This window comes from Bradysia coprophila, unplaced genomic scaffold (genome assembly GCF_014529535.1).
Source record: "Bradysia coprophila strain Holo2 unplaced genomic scaffold, BU_Bcop_v1 contig_232, whole genome shotgun sequence".
Taxonomy (NCBI): Eukaryota; Metazoa; Arthropoda; class Insecta; order Diptera; family Sciaridae; genus Bradysia; species Bradysia coprophila.
In genome coordinates, this window is record NW_023503493.1 from 14,356,099 (window position 1) to 14,378,333 (window position 22,235).

General features: G+C 35.6%; 1 protein-coding gene across 1 annotated transcript in view; it reads left to right on the top strand.

Annotated features, from left to right (window-relative positions):
- The window catches only part of LOC119076812 (protein tincar), a 71,234-nt gene extending 53,671 nt beyond the window's left edge, over nucleotides 1-17,563 (top strand). Inside the window, exons 7-11 of the mRNA XM_037183799.1 lie at nucleotides 6,008-7,389; nucleotides 9,484-9,772; nucleotides 9,839-10,127; nucleotides 12,535-12,850; nucleotides 12,962-17,563. Coding sequence (XP_037039694.1) covers nucleotides 6,008-7,389; nucleotides 9,484-9,772; nucleotides 9,839-10,127; nucleotides 12,535-12,850; nucleotides 12,962-13,711 — 3,026 coding nt within the window. The 3' untranslated portion in view covers nucleotides 13,712-17,563. The remainder of the gene's footprint in view (nucleotides 1-6,007; nucleotides 7,390-9,483; nucleotides 9,773-9,838; nucleotides 10,128-12,534; nucleotides 12,851-12,961) is intronic.
- Nucleotides 17,564-22,235: the final 4,672 nt, after the last annotated feature.

Below are 22,235 nucleotides of genomic sequence, written 5' to 3' on the forward strand. Positions count from 1 at the left end.
CAGGCCACTTATAGAAATAAAACTGCTTTTGTTTACACAAGCGTGGTTGTGGTAAAATCGCATATAGACGTATAATCAGTGCATTTGGAGTCGGTGAAACAATCAGCTGAGAATCAACTGAAGGCGAGTCCTCTCAAAATAGCACTGATGTCCAATGTACGTTAGAAAATTTCTTCTTTTTAGCAGATTCCACGTACCCAACACTTACAATTTCTTGTGTTTCTTAGACTTCAAAGCACACACGGTACAGTGTACACAGCATTTACTAAGTCTAGTACTTCGAGCCAACTGTCCTATAATAGTAAATGATATGTACCGTTACAAGGTTGAGCGGAGCGAAGTGTACATTATACTTTATGCAATTGACATAACTAATGTTGCTACGCCGAAAGTTTTTTTTTTAAAGGAAAATGAAATTGAGACACAATCAACGTAAATGTCATACATTTCGATACAAGTGCGGAAAAGTCTGCCAAATAATTTGTGTTACACATTGCTACCAACATCACAATATGTCGTATTGTAGTTGTCTTTACTTTACACGCGAATTAATTCATTCACACGTGTAATTACCTCATGGATGTTTGTCCTACATTATGTTTCGTAATGTTCGAGCGTAACGTTTCATTTAATTCCATAATTTATCCACCCTCTCCTCTAACCACAATACTATGCATGTTGCCATTTATTCGTCATAATTTAACAAACAGACCGAGCATGACTATGGAATTAGTGACACAAAAGAAGAGATACTTTTTTAGCTTCGAAGCTTTTATTACATTTTTATTTTCATAAGCGCAAAGCCATTTGAAATGAAAGTAGATTTTCTGTTCTGTTCTGTTCAATTAAGTTTTTATTTTCTCAAATTAAAATTGCTGGAAAAACTCATTTATTTTAAATAAAAATCGTAAAAGGAAAATTTTGTTTCTCATTCTCTTTGTGAATGCGAAGTAGTCTCGGAGTTGGTTTTTATTAGTTTTTTTTTTTTCTCTAGAATTTCAACGTATCATCCATCTCTACCTATTAAGTATACGTATTATATAACTAGCACATTCAAGTTGAATTTAATCTGCAGTATCGTTCAAATTTCCAACCGAGCATATCAAAGCAACATTGAATGCGATACCAATCAATACTGCATGTAGTCATTGTTGCATTGGGTACGAAGTTTTTTTTTTTTGTAAGAGGTTTATCTCTAAGTGCCCTGCTAAAGCTCGTATTTTCTAATCCTTTCACATTCACTTATCATTATTCGACCATGTAAAACGATTACAGGGGAACTTTAATATAGCAATTTTCTCACAGAGATTTCCAGGAAAGCAAAGCAGTAAATTTCATATCGGAAATAAATTTTTAAACCTGTGTCCAATGTGTGGTTAGATTCTTTCTTTGAAGACATATCTGCCCGATTTGTGAGGTGTTGAGAAGTTGCAGATTCTGTTCGTAAACTTATGTTTTGTGAACGCCCGGATATCGGCTATTTTTCACATTAACAACCTGAGTCAAGTTAGTGGTGTCGATTGGGTTTTTTTCGAATTTACAAACATTCAACATGAGGCAAATATAACGAGGAGAAGACAACATTTTCCTATGTTTCTCGAATTTTCCCACTGCTTTTTCATAGAATTTTCCATTTTTTCCAAAGCCCGACATAGGTAAATGACAGGACAGTTTACCGAAAATGTATGGAAAATTTTATCACAAAAATTCACTGTAAAAATTCAAAGAAACTCACCTCTTATGCTTTCCATTGTATTCGGGCATAGTCTCTTTAGGTCACCAAGGCATATTTGAACACTAAACCCTTTTTACTCGATGCAAAAACAATTATTTTTTTTTTGTTTTGTCGCGACAAAAACACGAAAAATATTTCGACACAACTGTGACGCTCCGCTAGTATAAATACTAGAATGAATGTTTTCTGTGTTCACTTCGTCGGTAAAATATCTTCATTCAAAAAAGTGTCGGACATTTTATAAAAATCATCATGACAAAAGGTAGCGTATACATTTAATAATGTTCCTATTAAAAAAAACATTTTTGGGAAAATGTTGGAAAAGACCATCCATTAATTAATATAAGAATTTCCTTCAGCTGGACCTCTTACACAAACAAAATTGTTTGTATGACTTTATACGGTTTTGATACTACCAATTTGCGTGGTCTTATGACTATTTCACCCGTATAAACAAGTCTAAGCACTTTTGTTTGTATGGTATGTACACCCTGAAAAACGGCTGAAGCAAATTCATGTCTAAATTTCACTGACGTCCCATATACAGAATATAACTGTTTCATATCCCCAACTCAGTCATAATGATCTTGAGCTCACTGCTTGAATAATAACTGAAATTATGAAACCTTTAAATCATTTTTATGCATTTTCATAATACATTGTCGACGAAATACATCAATTTAATCGAGTGAAAAGGAGAGAAAAAGTATTGAGTGGCTTCTCAAAATCAATACAGAATCCCATTGAATGCACCATTTCAGAGTACAACAAACATACACATAATAGTCAAGTATAGGTATAATAAGCCCAAGTCATCGAGAATATATATATATGTGTATCCACCACTTGAGGGAAATTAAAATGTCTATACCAGATGTATGCGCGATTGCATAATAAAATCTATTCAAGCTTCAGCTACATGATAATTTAATTGAATTAATTTTCTATAAATTTTGATGTGCATTTTAAACTATAATCCGAAAAGAACCAATTAGCCGCTGAAGCTGACTGAAGTTTTATTATTTGAAATTTTTAATTGAAAAAACAAAAATGGTAATTTCGCACAATTCATGATAATTTGTAATAATTTGCACAGCCGCCGCAAGAATATTATCGAGATATACCACAACGTTTCCTCGAAGTAACTGTACTTGTGGAAACCACTCTATAATAAACGTATATTCACTCTGGATTGTAGATAGATTCGGTTCTCTGCATAATTGCTAAACGAACAACGTAGTTAATTACGGAAGAGTTTATTAAGGGGACTGCGGGATATAACACCAAATATACCGCATCGCTATTTAATTACAATGAGAACAGATATTGTACATACAACGTGAGTTGTTTGTTCTTGTGTGTATGTGCAAAATTTGATAATACATGAAATGAAAGTAGGTATACGTGGTAAGATAGGAGTACGTGGTAGATAAGCATTCTTTTAAAAATCATCGAAGGGGAAGCTAAGCAAGTAAATCGTGTCTCGAAAGTATATTATCACCGTCGAATATTTTTATATCGAATTATAGTAGGGTGCTTGGCAGTGCTTCCCTTTGAGAATTGTTTTCTTGATTTCCTCGTATTTTCCCGAATTTTTCGGACTTTCAAGAAATTTTTTGAAATCGAGAAAATCAAGAAAATAGAAAAATGTTTGAAAAACGTCCTTAGATTAGACTCAAACTCTGACATTCCTTTACTGGTTTTCCGTCAATGTCAGTACCGGAACTCGTTTCCGGAGATTTACACTAGTCAATATTACGTACTGGTTTCGCGATTTTTAATGACGCCACACTCGTCAAAACAAGTACGTAATCTAAATATTGCACAACAGGTCCATCAGAGACCATTGTGTCGAGACGTCTTAACACTCATTTTATGTCATTAAGATTTCAGCATTGAGAAAACTTGTGGAACCTCTAAGAATGTGACTTTTCATCATAGACAAAGATCGACAACAGCCTAGAACATAGTTACACACCGTACTCAGGCAGGAGGTGTTATCTCAATCATTCCATACAGCACGAACTACGATCTCATTAGCTTTATTGACATAATCCAAATTGCTTTTTCGCTTTTATATTTCCCGTGCTGCCCTATTTGTCATTTTTTTTGCTGTTCCAAAACTTTACTGGCTTAGAAAATCAATGAATTTGCAAGTTAATACCATACGAAAACTCAAAAAAAAAAATGAAAACAAATAATATCCCCCGATGGAATCCATCGTATCATTACAGGCAATTCGCTATCATATCATATCAGACATTGTCGTTCCAAACTTCTTTACGTAGAAAGGAAGCAGAAAAAAAGATGAGAAAATTCCTTTTTCAACAATCTAATCTGTAATATTGTTAGGTAATATGTGCATCTACCGCGAAAGAAGGTAAAAGCTTCATTATAAAGGTTTTATATATATATGTGTATGCCATTTTGTGTATTTTGTGTATTTTGGGTCTTTGAGGGTAATGTAACTCAATTTCCCGAAGGGATTTTAGTTTACTCAACTGTACAATATGTGTTATGTGAATCGTGCATACTTCGCTAGTGAATTATACTTTCAATAGTACACACAACACTCACATATACATATCGCTTTTGGTGTATTGTTAACAACGTTTCGGATGGGGATTCCATTTCGTTGCGTCTGGATAGGTTTTCTTTTCTTTTGGAAAGTGGTACACACAAACTAAATACATTTTAAAAATGAATTTCAAATACACACAGAGCATATAATACGAATCCGACAGGTAACTCAACACTTTTATGGCATTTTTTTGCTACGTGGAAATAGCATACCCAAAGGTGTGTACATTTTCCTTTAACGATATTAACATCTGACGGAAAGGAAGTCTGTACCTGAAATAATATCCTCAAAATCGCACCTTATCATTTCACCACTTAATACCTTCTCTGTGTAACTAAAGTGTAACATACATTCGAGCACAATACACTCTACATATTTCCAACCACTCCACTCATGGCTGAGGTGTATATATCCTACTCACGGTAGAAATGGAAATCGGAAGCTATATAACCGAAAGATTTATGTTTGTTTTCGCATTTTATCATACTCCAAACGATGTCAAGCTTTAAACTATTTGGGAGAATTGTCAAAAAGAAACGGGGGGAGCGACGATACGTGCGTTTTGTTTATGCGTTCGTCAACCCCTTACATTCGGTATTATCCGACCAATCTTAAACACATGGAGTCCAGGTAAACGATAAATTGGATGCCATATCCCATCAATTGAAGAAGTAGGATTTAATAGGTTTTTGGCGTTGATGGGTGTTTGGGGGAACGTTTTATTGGGTTTTGTTGTTATTCTAACGAAAAAAAAAATCGATTTTCTCGTCCTGAATTGAAATGGAAGCCAGAAAGTTTTTCCGTTCGGTATGGAAGGGACAGTTGCGTGTCAATCCCCAACAATAATAATTTTATGGACGAATGAACGAGTCGATTTTAATGTTGCCCTGAGGCATGCTTATTATTAGGGGATACATTCGTAGAGATTGACAATACAACTTAAATAAAAATGCGAACCTTAGCAGATATACAAGCCAAACAGACGCCGGATTCGTAGTTAGAGGTATTCGTCTGTAAATTGGATTCTTTATAAGCGGTCGTCACGTTCTGTTCATTTGTGGATTAATCACTTTATCTTTTAAGAGCGGAAAAGTTTTGTGTTTTTCTTCCTTAAAAGCAATAATTACTTTAACTTACACTGAAACATGAATTTGGTGGGCTTCAAAATCATTAGTCCGAATCCCTTTAAATCCTTTATTCCTTGTAATGAACACAAAAATTTATTGCCGGTCCCATGCGAAAGTTGACCATTACAAAGCAGTTTGCCTCCCGCTAAAATGGTTCATTACACGAAGAATACTTTCGGTTAATTTTACATGAATTCCTTTGTGATAATCAACTTTTGCATGGGTGCTGCTTCGTAATTTATTGATTCGGAAACAGCCTTCTGGTACCAGCAGACTCATTCGTGTGATTTTGAGCGAGTTGCTTCGGTAAGGGTTTTTCGGCAAGTGTAGTAGTATACCTCGTTGTCGGCTCAGATATACAAACTCCACACTTGTCGAAAAGACAGCTTGTTGCTCATACAACACTCTCGTGAGATTCCCTTTATCATAAAATTGTTACTTCATGGAATGAATTACTTTCGCAGCATCCGATGCTATCTACTACTTGGATTGATCCAACCACTTGAAATTTTATCCAAATCAACGGCAAATTCTTACTAAACGAATTCGTTTCCATTTTTACAGAAAACATCTGGCGAACGGAATTGGATTTCATGGTGACACACAAAGACCGTTTAGTCATATTATCCTTCATGACATCACCATATCAAAACATATCAGACACGGATTCCAATCGAGTACAACATCCCGACAATGCCATTCTTTACGAAAAAACTCATTTAATCGAGAAATTTCGTCCTGACTTTGACGACGACGATTTGTTTGACACACACGAAAGACTCGTAGAAATGGAATTACCGACGACAATGGAAACGTTTCATTCGTCATTGAATAATGCAAATACACCACCGCCCGACAAACAAACAACTTTTCACGTTAACGAAAATCACAATAAAAAATCTGAACGCCCCACAAAAACTGGCGGAGGTAATCGTCATTCGAACAATGGCAAGGGTGGCAATAGTAAAAAACATGCCGGAAAACATGAAAGCACACATAAATCGCACAAAGACACATTGGACGAGGTGGTAAAATCGGGCGAGAATGGTAGTGAACAACAACAACGGAGAAAGAACAGTCGTAAAAGTGGTGGTGGTGGAAGTGCTGGAATGAGCAATGTGAATGGCAGTAATGGTGCCGTTGCAGTCACAGTTGAGGATGTCAATGAAAAATTGGAAATAAAGCCCAATCGAATAGATTTCGAGAAAATCAATGACTTTGAGGTATCGACGGTATTTGAAGTGAGTAAAAATGCGAAAAAAATTGCACCCATCACCAGTCAAGGTAAATCGGTTGGTGTACCCGAAATCGATGAGTATGACTATAGGTCACAGAAACCAGATGTCACGAATGGCAAAAAGGTAACAAGCAAGGACAGTGACATTGTTATCGTCAAGCCAGAAAAACCAACCGAGCGGATAATACCATCGACCCCACATTCAACCGATTCAAAAATCATTGAAATCAAACCGAGTCATACGAAAAACGGCCAGGGGGCGAAAAAGATCAAACGATTTGCGGAAAGCGAACAGCAGGAATTTGATTTTGATGCGAGCGGAAGTAGTGAGACATTCATGTCGAAAGATGACGGTAATACGGTTGTCATTGAACCAGCAGCGCTAATCGGTAGTGTTCCGGTGAATGTAACAATTTCGCCGATTGAGCTCAGTGGCATCGGCGGTCGTTTACAGCGGTTTTTCGGCATTACCAAAGAACCAGATATGAATGCGTGGTCTCGACTGCCCAGTCTGGAGTTTTTAAATTTAATCATTTCACTTATGGTATGGTCGGCCCGATATCCAGCCGTATTTTGGGGCACATCGAAAGCATTTTCGTTGGTTTTCAGTCTGCAAATGGTTATTAATGCTATCGACATACTGTTGGGATTTGCTGGCGGATCGGTACTTTATAAATTGCAAATTGTTGGAGCACCACTTCCGTTGCAGGTAATTAACGGAAAATTAGTTTCACGATAATAGAGGGGTTGTGGGTTGCTTTTGATCGGATTTAAAAGCTCTCGTGGTTCATATTGGTTAAATATTCATACATCAACACGAAAGCTGTTGTTTCCCGAATCGATTGCTAAAATTCGAGTCTGTTGAAATGCCATTTTCGGTCATGTAGACCAACATTTCGCATTGCATACATCTGATATAATAGGGAATCCATCATTTCCATTTTTTCCCCTTTGTATTTGTTTCCATTTCCATAATCTAATTTCTGATTCCATTTAAAGTCTCAAAAAAATGTGTTTTTAATTCCATGAAGTGGATACCGTCGTTTTCATTAAAAATGGAACAAATTGAACAAAATAAATTCGTTTGAAAACACGTCGGAATCTGGATGAATGTTAAATCGGATTAATGTATCGTCGTTGTCATACAGTTTAACAGATATATTTCATAATTAAAAAAGTATAAAGCCGATCGCTGTGTGTATAGCCGGATAGGCTGTATTATCAAAGGATTTTTCGTATTAAAATGTTCTGTGATTCACTTGATTGATTGAAAATAATTCCATTGTCTACCAAAAACAACGAGAGGGATTAACAATACTAATCACCAAATATAACAAAAAAAAAACGATTGAAGTGTGACACACTTTCCTCTCTTTACCACTCACACGTCTAGGTGTGTACACGCTCTGTAAATTAAAATTGAACTGAGAGTTCGGTCGGAAAGAGGTCGCTCGTTAAAGAAATTCTCGCTAAAGATGTTAAGACTTGTCTTTCTACTCCAGCCACATCGACACATTTGTTATTAGAAAATTTTAGTGAAACCATATAAGAACGAATAAAAAGCGTACAGTCAGAGGGAGTGAAACTTCAGCATGAATTTGCTTTAACTGTTTTTCAGCTGATTCACACATACAATCAAAACTGTATATACCTGTTTGTAGGGTTGAAGCTGCTACACGCACGTGCGTGTGGTAGTGGTAAAACCATCTAAAGACGTGTAAACAGTTTTGATTGGTTTGTGTGGATCGGCTGAAGCGAATTCATGATGAAATTTCACTCGAAAATGTTCTCATATCGTGAAGTAAAGCTCACATTAGTCTTTATTGTCGGTGGTTGCCAGTAATTTTGATATGCAACGAACTCGAGGGGCAAACCACTTCCAAAAACATGTATCCACGCGTCGATTCAAATCCTCCAATTCCACTGAATTCTAAAATCGAAAAATTGTCATCAGACGAATCAGTGCCTATATTCGCGAAAATATTTTCACGAATTTTCTCAAATTTTCACTAAGTTCTCAAATTTTCGCGATTTTCTCAAATTTTCACAAAAAACGTTTTTCGAAAATTCACGAAAATTTGAGAAATTAGTGAAAATTTGAGAAAATTCGTGAAAATAGTTTCGCGAATATAGGCACTGAGACGAATCAATAACAAAACGTCATCTTCTCACCGCATTCGAGTGGAGAGAATAAGGTTATCCACTCCGCTCCGATGAAAAATGGATTTCGTCGTGTTTTCTGATTTGGGACATGTTGTGGTTTACATTTGTATCCAAATATTCCACAAATGAAAACCTAGGTCACTATTCTCCGACTGTAAATAAAACGTAGTGACTATTCGCAGGCGCCTGTCAATAGCCGAATTATTATTAAAGATGCTATTGCTTTTGAACTTGCCTGCGAATAATGTTTTTCCTTTTACGGAGGCTATTGGCAGGCGCCTGCCAATAGCATTTTTCCTTTTACAAAGACTATGTGCAGGTGAAATGGCCTGCCAATAGCATCTACGTTAATAAAATCCATTAAAATTTCGAAATTCCATCGACTGGATGGTACACAGGGGTTTGCCCTTCGAAATCAACACTTCAATCTTAAGCTGTCGACATTTTGAATAATCAGAGAAATGTTCCAAAGACGAAAAGTTGAGGATTACATATACTCCCAACAACAGTCAGAATAATGAAAACCCATTGCCGTTCGAGTGGAACGTCCAAAATCGAAATCTAAGACCATCCCATCAATACAATCCACAAAATATGAAACCGAAAATTAACCGCAAAATCTATGCATGACGATTTTCAGGCGCCAGCTCTACTACTTAATGCAGTTGTTACCATCTCACTATTCATATTGTCCACCATTCTGGTGATTTCGTCGTCTCTTATAATTTATTTGTACGGCCACGGACGACTATCAGCCCGGATCAGAGATCGCCAAATAATTTCAACAAAAAGCGGTGATACCTGGGCCTATTTCGCACACTGCGCATCATTATGTTTCATCTTAGCTTTGGCTGTTGTAAAAGCTCCGCTGATGCATGACTTAAGTGCCACCTACCGTGGAAGTCTAGACGCAGCAGTACTGGCATCAGGTAAAATTTAAGAGAACAAAATGTCCAAAGGAGTCAGTAGTAGTAATATAAATCGAATTCCTTCAGTGCTTGCGTCGGTAACTCATCTGTTCTTGTGGATCGTCCTATGGTTAGGATTGACCGCAAAGAGACGTTGGGCGTTCAAGTTGCCTCCGTTGCAGATCAGCAATGCATCGGTTAAGCAACCGTTGTTGGTGTCACGAGTAAATGGGCGTTTGAATCAAACGGAAGGCGGTGAAGATACGATTTATTGGCCGAAATTAGCGCCAAGTTCGCCGAAGTTGAAAGTAACATTTAATGAAATACCCAGTACGTTATCGTCGGATGATAATTTGGCCGAACATGATGGCAAGCGGTAACCAAAATAAATGTTTAACTGAAAATGATGATGATCAGAGCACGAATTTGATACAAATTTTTTTTTTTAGATAATTTCGTTTGTTTGTTGAGAAATTTCCCTTTTTTGTTTATCTTCATCATCACTGGTCGATACGAGAATTAATTTCACATTTTTTGGTTGTTGTTGTTTACTTTTGTGTTGTTGTTTCATTTCGTGGAAAATAGAATATCTGTTTTTATCATCTGTTGTGTAGACACGAAAGTAGTAGAACACGATTTTTTTTGTATTTTAATTTGAAAATATTTCGTCAATTTTTCCATTTTCTTTTAATTAAAGCAACAAAATTTACTCTGCACCATCGTACTATACATTGTTGTGTGTGTGTGTTCCTTTTATAATTTGTTTTAGCTACGCTTGTCAACTGTTTTGCCTTGTTTATGTTAAATTTGAAAATGTAAAAAAATCGTCGATTAACGATCCAACGATTAAGAGTAATTTCGCGAAAATTTCGACCAGCTACGATGGAGACCAAATTTATGAGGTCTCCGATTTCAAATATCGATGACCCTTTTAAAAGCTTGGACTTTGCTGATACAGTCTGTATCATACAGATGATGTGATACTAGTCTTCGCTTTAGGCAATTTTGTTGTGGTTAAAGGCCGTGTTTAATCAAAAAATAAATCGTCGATTTTAAGTGTTACTAAGAAATGGTGCTCACACTGAACTTTATGATAAAATGACTTCAAATTTCATGAACTTTAGTCTTTTTTTGACGTAAATACCCGAACATCTTTAACGCTTTGCGAATGCCGTCAACTATTTCAAAGATTCTGATTATTTATGCCACCGAGTGATAAATGATTTTTTAGGCACTAGATGGTTAGATTACCTCTCGAGCCAGCAGACTGAATGTGAAGGTACACATCTTGTGTCTAAAAAGGTGATTTATGCAACTAAATGAGAAAAGTGATAGTTTTTGTCACTAGATGTGATGTTATGAAACGAGCGAAGCGAATGACACTACCATAACAAAGTACTTTGCACCGAGACTCATACAACATTTTATGCCACAGAGGCATCTAAAGTTTGCAAATTTTCCATATTGTGATGCTGAGTGGCATAAATAATTGTTTTCAAAAATCGGCTGCGATTTTCCCGGAAAAGTATTTTGGTGTGGTGTAAAAGCGCTTCATTGGTAGCTCATTTTTTGATGAATCCTCTATCTCATCGTTCAAGGATACGTAAGATAAAACGATCTGAACGAATCAAATGTGACTTAACTCAACATTTTTGTATAAAAGCAACGCACTTCAAGAAAAAGTGCTATGAATGACAGATGCCAAATAGAGTTGCTTGAAGTGCGTTGTTAAAAGTCACGCTACGCGAGCGTAACACGAGTTCTAACATTTTTAGTAATCTTGAAAACCTTTAAGTTTTTCAGAAAACCTATCAAAAAGTTTAAAATGTATGTTCAGTCTGAATGGTTCAGTCTCTTTTCAAGGATTTTCATTGGATTTTGAATTTGAGCGCCACATAATTTGGCCACATAGGCCAGCAGCTATCGCTAAATTTGAAAATGCTATCAAAAAATTAGAAAATGGGGAATCTGAAAGTAATAATTTCGACTCAGAACAATGTTTCAAGCTATTTGATTTGAAGGCTTAGCAAAACTGTTGAAGTTTCTCTTCGCTCGAGTTTCATGACTTTACTGACAAAGAATGACAAAGACAAAAAAGGCTAAAGGTTGTTTGTAAATAGTTGCGATCGTGACGTGTCATTGAAGATTAGAAACTTAGGATTGAACTTGAATAAAAATGAAGAGCTAGTACTAGTACACCATTACTTTTCCGGAACATCACTGGTAATTTTGTTCCTGATTTTTTGAAAATTGCAATATTTTCACGTTATTGTCATTTCAATTTGGTTTCCTTAAGAATTATCAAAATTAATAAGTTTTAAAAGTTCGCAAACATCAATTTTCAGTACGATCGGCTACTTCATTCAAGAGTTGTTCGACAAAAAACGATTTTCGAGGTTTCAATGACTTTCACAGGCATATCAAACATGTCTACTCGACACTGTCTAGAGAGAAAACTACATCTGGCACACGAAAGTCCGAGCTTTTAAAAGAGCCGTAGATATTGAAAGTCTTTCGATTGGTCGAACTTTTCACGAATTTACTCAAAAGTTACAAAAAATCGTCGGTTTTTAAGGATGAAATTTTATGGTCGAATTGTTTGGTTGTTCTCGCTACATTTTTCATTGAATCTTTGACTGTTTTTAAATCGTTCATAGAATGTAATGAAGACATCAAAACGTCGAACCGACCACAACTTTTCATTCCATTGAAAGCTTTTTCAGGTGTCAACCAGATCCATTCTATCCGTTTAAACACTAAAATTTTACTAAAATTTCCTTTAGCCGTGCGACCTGCAGAACCTCGCTATGTTTGTCCTCTCCTCCGAACGGGGAGGCAGATGACGGAGACTATGCAACATTAAGAGGACCGGGTGGTGATTTGCTGCATCTCAGCGATCTGGGAGCACATTGTGACATGGCCGATGATACGTCCGAAGAGGGCAAATTGTTGGAATCGGTGCGAGACGACAGTGTCACATATGCTTCAACTCGCGATTTGGAGCCACCACATATACCGACAGCAGAACCGTTTATTGGCGAGCAAATGATTAGCCCATTGGCACCAGTTACGGTCACTGTGCATACAAATGAAGCACATGTGAGTATGGTTTTCAATATTTAGTTTTCCTCTATTTGGTCGAAAGACGTTTTCCCTGCCGTTGTGAACATTTCCGCATACATTTCATTACGGTAAAATATTCGCTTGCAGATTCTCACTTCAACTCCACGTTGTTTACGTCGTGCTGACTCAGGTGTTCCAACTGATTCTTTACTAACCCCACGATCCGACACCACATCCACCGAAAGTTCAACATCGCCACCTGATCGAGCACCATCGGAAACATCTTCTGGCACATCCAGTGGATCCAGTGGCGTCCATTCCGGCGAAGAACGTGATGAAGTTGCTGTCATCCGTCCACGGCCAGCGAAAGCGATTGTCAAACCACCGCAACCGGTCATCCAGGAAGAACCCTTCGGTCGGTCGACAAACATGAAGATGTCCAGTTTCAACAATCAAGATGGGAAATCGAGTGCAACGCTACCGTTATCCCGTGGTCCAGTAGATATACGAAATGATTACATAAATCATTGCAGCACAATGCCTTTACCCGTCGGTTGCCATCAGCAGCAATACCGATCGCAAATCTTTGCACCGAACAGCATTCAACGTCCACAAATGCACACGACACTGCCGAACGGACTGCGCTATTCGAATGTTACGAGTCAGAATTTCTTGCGACGAATGCCGCACGTTAAGAATGCCGAATCACCGTACGGCATTTTGGGGCTGGGAGCTGGTCATCACACGTTCTCCAAACTGTTACACGATCCGTTGATGTGTCATAGTATGGTTGGTATGGCCATACCAGAAGATCGTGATTCGGCAAACTATTCAATGATCTCCGATCATGATCGGGAAATGTATGTGAATGGCGGTGGTGGCGGTGTTATTAATTAATTTCAATGGTCGGTATGTTTGTAGATACAATTTTTCTTTTCTATTTTCTGTTCATCAGCATATAGAATTGGATGTGATGATAATTTTGTTGTCTTGATTTTGAATCAATGTTCCGTTGTACATAAAGAATTAAACTTCATTTGCAATGCAAACGGTTTCGGTTGGAATGAGTTGATGAAAAAGAAAATTTAATTTCGAAACAACTGCCAGGGCTATTCTCAAGGCGTAGAAATCACGCACAACAACACAATCAATTTAGCAAAAATTAGCGGAGAGTTAATCCATTACATCATTTCGACAAGCTGGATTGGTTTATATTATCATGCCTGGCATTGGAGGTATGAAATCTTGTGTTGAAAAAACGATGATTCGGACGACAGCATTAACAAGTTTTTGCTCGTTGTTGATGAACCTTGTTTTTACTCGAAACCATCGGTCTTTTTATCACCCTTCTTAACTACAGTGGCTACAGTGGTAGTCAGTGATATGGTTTTGTTATACTCATTATACCGCTTCACATTTCCAATCCTTTCAATAAATAAATTTTTGCGGAGAGGCATTTCGAGTTCTATAAAATTGGATTGGAGTGTTGTTGTGATGGCAAGTTAACAGAAATTTTACAACTCATCGACGTAAAAGAAAAAGCTTTTTTAAATCGTCGCTAAGAAGTAGAAATCATACGTAGAAAGCAGCGACATCTGTTTGATCGTGAAAAACGCCAATACTACCGATTCGATCACTGATCGCTTAGAACACGCTATCTCTCTGATCAACTTCGTTCAATTCTGGCATAATTCCATCGAACTCCAACGATTCCGTTGAACTTTGAAAATTCCCATTGTAACGCCGAGAATTCATTCTAAAATGCCGTTTACATTGTCCCACAAAATTCCTTCGGAAACAGAATTACCCCATGCAGATGAGTGCACGTTCATAATATTCATGGAATTTATACCATTCACAGAGATGACAAGCTTGTTGTCGTGAAAGTATTCTATAGCTAGAATTGTCTTTTCTTATAAAGTTGTATGGGAAATGGGAAACCGGTTGTTGTGTTGTGCGGTTTATTTGTAAAGGATTTTCCATTTTCCGTTTTAATGTTGTTGTCAAAACGGAATATTCGAGATGATGATAATAAGCTGCAAAGACTGATATAAGTGTATTATACACTATAATAGTGGAGCTATCAATTCTTTCTTTAAAGAAAATTTTCTATATTCTCGTGAACACAGCGAAATTGTAAACGTCGAATGCAGAAGTATAGTCATCAAACTCGCTAGTCGATTGCTGGTTTAATTATTTTTTACAAGACGGCGGATCATTGTGAAATTGGAAAAGTTAAACACCATGCATTGGTGGCGTTACACAAGGCTGTGTTGAGTTATTTTCTATGGAAAATGATGGACGCCACATCCCCAACACATTATGCATCCCTGATTCAACATTGTATGTTTTAACATGGGAAAAATGTAAAATTCCGATATACGTATAGAACGAGTACGATTTATAAGCGAGACAGAAATATTACATCTCCTACGCACAATGTACGTTTCAGTCGTAAAATTTTACTCGTGTAAAGTACGAATGAGTCAACCATCGGTCTTGTTGTCATTAGTTGTAAATTTTGCAAACAGTACGTAAAATTTTACGACTTAAACGTGCATTGTGCGTTTGAGATGTAACACTTGTGTCTCGGACATAAATTGTGCTCATCCCCTATGCATAACATCGGTAGGTCTTTTACGTTTTTTCAATGTATGTTTAAACTGTTATATCACATGTTAAGCGTTGTTTGAATACAAAGGACGTTACAGTATTCGTTCGTCGTCGTTTGGAAAACTTGCGTGAATTTTTCCTCGGTATTTTAATACAGTAGACTACGTCCTTGCTGCTTCAAAATTTGTTGTTTTGATTAGTGGTAGGTTTGTAGCCTGGACGCCAATGCCAGGGATGTATAATCCACTAGTCGAAACAACAAGAACTTTTACGTTTTGTATGTTACTCATTGCACCCCCGGGAAATGAGCCATTTCGTTGCTTATATGAAATCGGCGTCAGAACTTATTTTGCAGGAGCTTAGCGAGTAAATAGTATATTACATACTGGTTTGGAGATTCTTATTTTGACAATTCAGATCGAGCCGACGACGAGGGGTGCAAACGAGTCAAAATTAATATCTCCAAACCATTACGTAGTATATTTCAGTCGCGAAGGCTTTTCGGAAACTAAATTTAACGCTAGTGAAAGAAAAGAAGCTTCCATGAGACGTAGCCAGTAAAACGTTTTTCGGAGTTTGTTCCGAATATTTATAACCTACGATCAGAGGTTCGTTATTATTATTATTTTTTTAATTGTTTATCTGACCAACCGAACCAATAAATACAAAAATCTAAATTAAAAAGGAGAAAGTTGTGCATATCTAAATACAGAAAATATAAAAAAACAGAATAACAAAAAAAAACGTAAAATTAACCAAAATGTTTCATATCTAAAATAAAATTTTATATGCAATTTACACAATTATATAAATAAAATGGAAAACTCTTTTTATCAGAATGCAAATTTTCATGGCATCAAATCATTTTATATACACAAGAACAACAAACGACAAAAAAAAACAATTTTAAAAAATGAGAAATAAATTTCTTTTTTGAAATCTCAATGAAAGTATATTTAAAAGATTTAGCAACTGACAATACATATTCGATACATTTCAAAAAGCTGGGAAACTCAACAACCGAAAATAACTCAAAATGATGCAGGTATTTTATGAAATAGATTCGCCGGAGCAAGTGTGTGGCTCATTTTGTAAAAGTTTTTTTTTTTTAAATTATCAACCAGTGGATGTATACTCAGTTCAGATTTATCGGAATGTTTCCTGATTACCCAAACGACTCCTCACTTTAAACACCGATACATCATCTTATACAGTAATTAGTACATAGATGCCAACATAGCCCAGTACATACGTTCAGGATGTGATATTCGTAACAATATATCCCTAATCACCCACGACCCAAACTTTATCGCCAGCAGAAATGTATATTCGATCTAGATTGTGAGTGTGGAAATATAAGATTCTTCCACACAGCTAATGAACCAGTGCGGAACATATTGCATTTCCGCATTTTTTTCAAAAGTAGTTATAATTCAAAATATTCCTCGAAATAAAAATTCGTCCGCCTTCGCGGTATTTGAACCCCAGAACCTCGAGTACATAAGGAAAATTCGCACTAGTTCTGAAAAAATCAACATTTCAAAACTTGGTGTTTCAAGATACTTTTTTCTCTGTGACAAATAAAACAGATTGGATAACGTATCAATCTCTACTTTAGTGAAGGCATTTGGTTTTAAGTTATCCAGCACCATTTGCAGATGATAAAGATCGTAATATTTGCTCGAATCGATATCGGTAGTACGCGATTTTTGTAATTTACTGGAACTTTTCTACTTTTCGACACAAGGTGTTTTTTTCTATACTAGTGCTACAAAATGATGGGAAATGTTGTTCACATGTAACAAGATGGGATTGTTATTAGGAGTAGAGATTTGTAATCTCTGAATCAGTTGAAAGTATCTGGATATGGGATGGCGATGACTGGAAAAACAACTTTTGCACCACTTCGAATAGACCTTGGTAGAGACTCCTCAAGAATGAAGTTGTAAATGTCCATTCAAACGTTCTGGGAAATGTCTGAGAATAAATTCTAATGTGACAGGGAGTCTGACAAAAAAAAAACTTTTACAAAATTGCCACACCCTCTCCTGGATAGCCAACTACATTTAGTAATTATTCGCAAATAAAAACAATATTTTAGGCGCTGAAATATATAAGAAGAAACTTTCGATTTACAAAAAAAAAGAAAATACTACCGCAGAATCTTAGAATCGTAGCAGTGATGGATTCCGCGGAATTCCGTGTCTCAATAGGAACAAAGATATCTTTATATTATACCGAATTATGTTACCCGAATCGATAAGAGAGTCAAGAGAATGATAAATGTAAATAGAAGTAACTAAAGAATGGTAGAATTTAAATGAAAATTAGAAGAGAAATGGGAAGAAATGCGAAACGTAACGCCATTTTGTATTGATATATAGATGGAAGAGCATAACAATACAATTTTTTGTACATAAAGACTGATTAGAAATATTTTTTGTAAATTATTTATTAAAACTCAGTTAAACAAAAGGAAAACTTTTTATTCACAAAACCATATAAAAATCTAAAACTAAAATCTTGTTATATGTTCAACGCGTTTTCTTAAAACAATAATTATGAACCTGCACAAACTTTGTTTACGTTTCTTTAATTAACAAAATATTAATTGTAATGACAAGCGTGAATCGAATTTTCTGTTACACTTTTTGATGAGTATCCAACAAGGGTTTAATCCTTCAGTAATGGAAAATCATCTACTATTAACAGCAATGACGAAAATGAGTGACGAAGTCCGAATAATATGGTCTTCGTCGACATTTCAAACAAAAGAAGTAATAGATTTAATGATTACACATGGCGATTTGTTTGCCGTTTTTTGATGGTTAATCTACGATTCATTGAAAATGTTAAATTCGATAAACTTATAAGCCTAACGATAAATTTATGACCGCTTTTTTGAATTGAATTGTCGAAAATTATATCTCTGCGAAAAATTAGAATTTCTAATCTCAGAAAGTTGATTTCGAATAATTGGAATTTTGTCAAAATTTGAGCCAACCAAGTTTGTATAAAAACTAGCGTCAGCTGCTTTAACAGCTACTGCACTCATGCATTTTACAGACGCATACGTGTGACTATTACATCCCTATTAAAACGTACAAGCATTGTGCTGGTATGTGAGTGGACCAGTTAGTAAAACAGCTGAGTCAAATGTCAATACAAATTTGGTAGACTTTAACTGTATTAAACAACCTCGATTCGTAATAAGCATAATGATTGATTACAGCGTCCAACTTATATCGGGGAAATATTCTAATATTCTAATTTTTTTCAAAATAAACGGAATCAGAATATTGACAGAAATTTATGGTAAAATATTTATCCACAACTCCACCTGCCCAATAGGTTCTTGTAAAGATTACTAAAATGAAGCATATTCTTAGGGATTCAAATTTTCGACAAAGGCTCCTACCGAGTGCGATATATGTACTAACTCAACTTTTTTTGAGGGAATTTCGTCAATCTCATTTTATACACGATTTTATGTAAACTCTGTTTTAGAAGAATTTTTTGACTGTATTGTCTAATGATGAATGAAATGATGGAAACATAGATTCGTTGTAGCTGGTTTGTTATACTTAACAATTTATTTCTCGCACAAAAATATAACTGCCAACCAATCAATAACTTACAAAAATGAAAATCTCAATTTTTTTTTATTTAAAAACTGTATGTAAATTGAAATATGTGTCGTTAATATATATAAAAATGGAAACTTTAGATATTTATATCAGTGCTGCAACAACAACAAAAATATAAATTAAAGAAACTAAGAAAGGAACAAATTTAAAACATTATATTGCGCATAAATAACGTAACAACAATAAAAAAAAGAAACTTAAGATAAAGTAAAGCATAAAAACAAAACTAAAAGATTAATGATAAAAACAAAGCTTAAAATCAGGTAAATAATTTTTGTACACAACAAACAAACAAAAAGAACAACAACAACAACTAAAAACTTCTTCAACTATTGTTGATAGATGTTCTGGTTGCGAATTTTCGATTATTATTTTATAAAAAAAAAGAAATGAAAAATTATAAACAAAACATGTTAGCATAAATATTCATAACAAATAAACCACCGCTTTATGTAAAATTGAAAATAGTTTTGATTCGTTACAAACACGATGCTGAAATAAAGGAATTCCTTGGCTTGCGGGTCGAAATCCGCACTTTTTATCAATTTTAATGAACTTTTGACGGCTCTAATACGTAATGGTTATTTGTTTACCAAGTGGAGGAAATAGGAAATTGAAACAGAAGTGTCACTTTGCGGCCAGAGGGAATCGAACACATGGGTTTTCATCCGTGCATGGGGTGGAAAACCGTTTTTATCCACGAAACCAAAGCACCTAGCAGGGTAATAGAGATTTTGTGGTGTCAAATAGAGTAGTTTTTAGTACGAGTTGCCATTTACATTATATTAGACAGGAGTCGCCGTGAGATGCCGCATTGGAGGCAAATTTGAAAACGAAAAAGTGGTTACTGCGAAGGGTTTTCATTTAACTTTTATTAAAGAATTTACATTCAGTTACGTAATTTAGTTATTTGTATGCAGACTGCTAACGTGATGTTAGATTATTTGTTAAAATAATGTACATTTCAGTGATCATATTTTCATTGAAAGAACGTTCATGCCTATTTTTCGAATATATCTTGGCTCTTACCGCATTTTTAAGAGTGTAAAAATCTTATAAAATAAAAATGACATTTGACACTGCCAAAATTACCTACTTTATTTTTTTCTATTACCCTGCTTGGTGTTTTGACGAAACTAACAGATCAACAAATTGTTTCACCATTTTCAATAGCAATACAAAGTGACAGTTGCAAAGAGAAAACTAACTCTTGTTCACATCCCTTGAAGAAACAATAAGTGAGAAAATAAAAATGTTCGGAGAGAGTGTCAACAAAACGTGTCATCTTCTCACCGCATTTGAGTGGAGAAAATAAGGTTATTCACGCAGTACAGATGAAAAATCCATTATGAAACTCGGGATAAAAGTGTAAAGTAACGTTTTCGTGTGTTAACACGAAAAGTCAACCGAGTGAAAAGCCCGAGTGACTAATAAAGCATTTAACACCGAGTTGTAGCAGCGGCATTGCAGTTTCCGGAAGTTTCACTTTTCATCAATGAACTGAATTATATTTTAGGTGTGACGCGCGAAAAATCTTATTTTTCATGATGTGAGAAAATGGAGTAAAGAAAAGAAACTTGACACTTCAAGTATTTTCTCCCAATGAAATAAATTCTCTTCTGAATTGTTAAATTCGCTCGCGTCTTTCGTTGATTTATTTGTTCCCTAAAAGCACACTAGTCATTTGTGTACCTGTTTTGGACGATTGATTTTAGGCAATTTCGCGAGTTGTAGGCCGAACGGAGTGAGGCTTACAAGCGAAAGTGCCTAAAATCAATCGTCCAAAACAGGTACACATGTGAATTTTCATGCAAAAGGGCAGAAAACCTGAGAAAATTTGAAAAATTTCCCTCATTTTCGGCCCCGAAGCATGAAAATGAAATACGTAGTCATCTCGGAGAAGAATATAAAATTCCAAATCGAGATATTACTCTTTTTCACAGACAGGAGTCGAATTTGCCAGAATATGAGCGATGTCATTTTTTAAGCAGAAATAACGTCATATTCCATTGAGATAAATGTTTCGCATATTGAAAATCGGACCATCAAAATTGGTACGTGATCTTTTGGAAAGAGCCAATATCATGTTATCGACCACAAAGACAATAATTAGCAGTGAGCTCTGGTTCGTGCACATTTATTCATGTGTGTGTGCGTTACAAAAATTGTATGAAGTAATAGATTTTGCTTTTTAACCGTGAACTGCAATAGACGAAAGCGTTTAAATGAATTTTATTTAAACCAGCGTTACAATAGTACCACTCTTTTAGTTCCACTTTTTTCGTAAAAGAAAAAAGTGGAACTATCTTCACGCCGCATATATGCAGCGTTATACAAGTGGAGCTATTGTAACGTTGCATATATGCAGCGTGACAATAGTTCCACTTTTTCCCTTTTACCGAAAAAAGTGGAACTAAAAGAGTGGTACTATTGTAACGCTGGTTTTATTTAAACAGTTGGTGCAGATGGCAGGGCAAGTGATAACACTTACACTACGATGATATTGTTATGATGAAACGTAATGCCCAAAAAAAGTAACCTCAATATGTACTCAGAGTGACTCGGAGCAATATTGTATGTGTTAATGATATGCTCAATAACGAAATGTATTTGTATTCAGTCCGGTAAATATTCTCCGCATAATTTTTTTATTATTTTGTATCCACAGCTCCATTACAACATAAACTTGTAATCAACTAATGAACTGTGAAGCAACTGATAAAATTGTTAACATTACAGTACTTCACTATAATATGGTCACACATAAGTCAACCAAAAGTTATCTACATTGTTTAGGCACAATACCCTGCGTATAATATTGACCAATTTCGTATAATGGAAATTGATTACGAGTACGAGATTCGTTTTGCCATGTTTTTGAATTTCGATTGCAGATTATGCCAGAACTCTGACTTCCGATGACAAAATATCCTTGTTTTAAAAACAAACTTAATACAGGTTACTTCCGTCCCACTGTGGTTCTCAACGTTTCAGCAAATCATCTGTTATCGGCAGCAATGTCAAAAGTAAACCATGGCCAGCAAAAGAAATTTATTTTGACCTGATTTGACCAGTTCAAGAAATTTTCATAATTTCGAGAATTTTATAGATAGACTCTTGAAAATTCTCAAAATTCCAAGTTCAAGATATTTTCAGGTTAA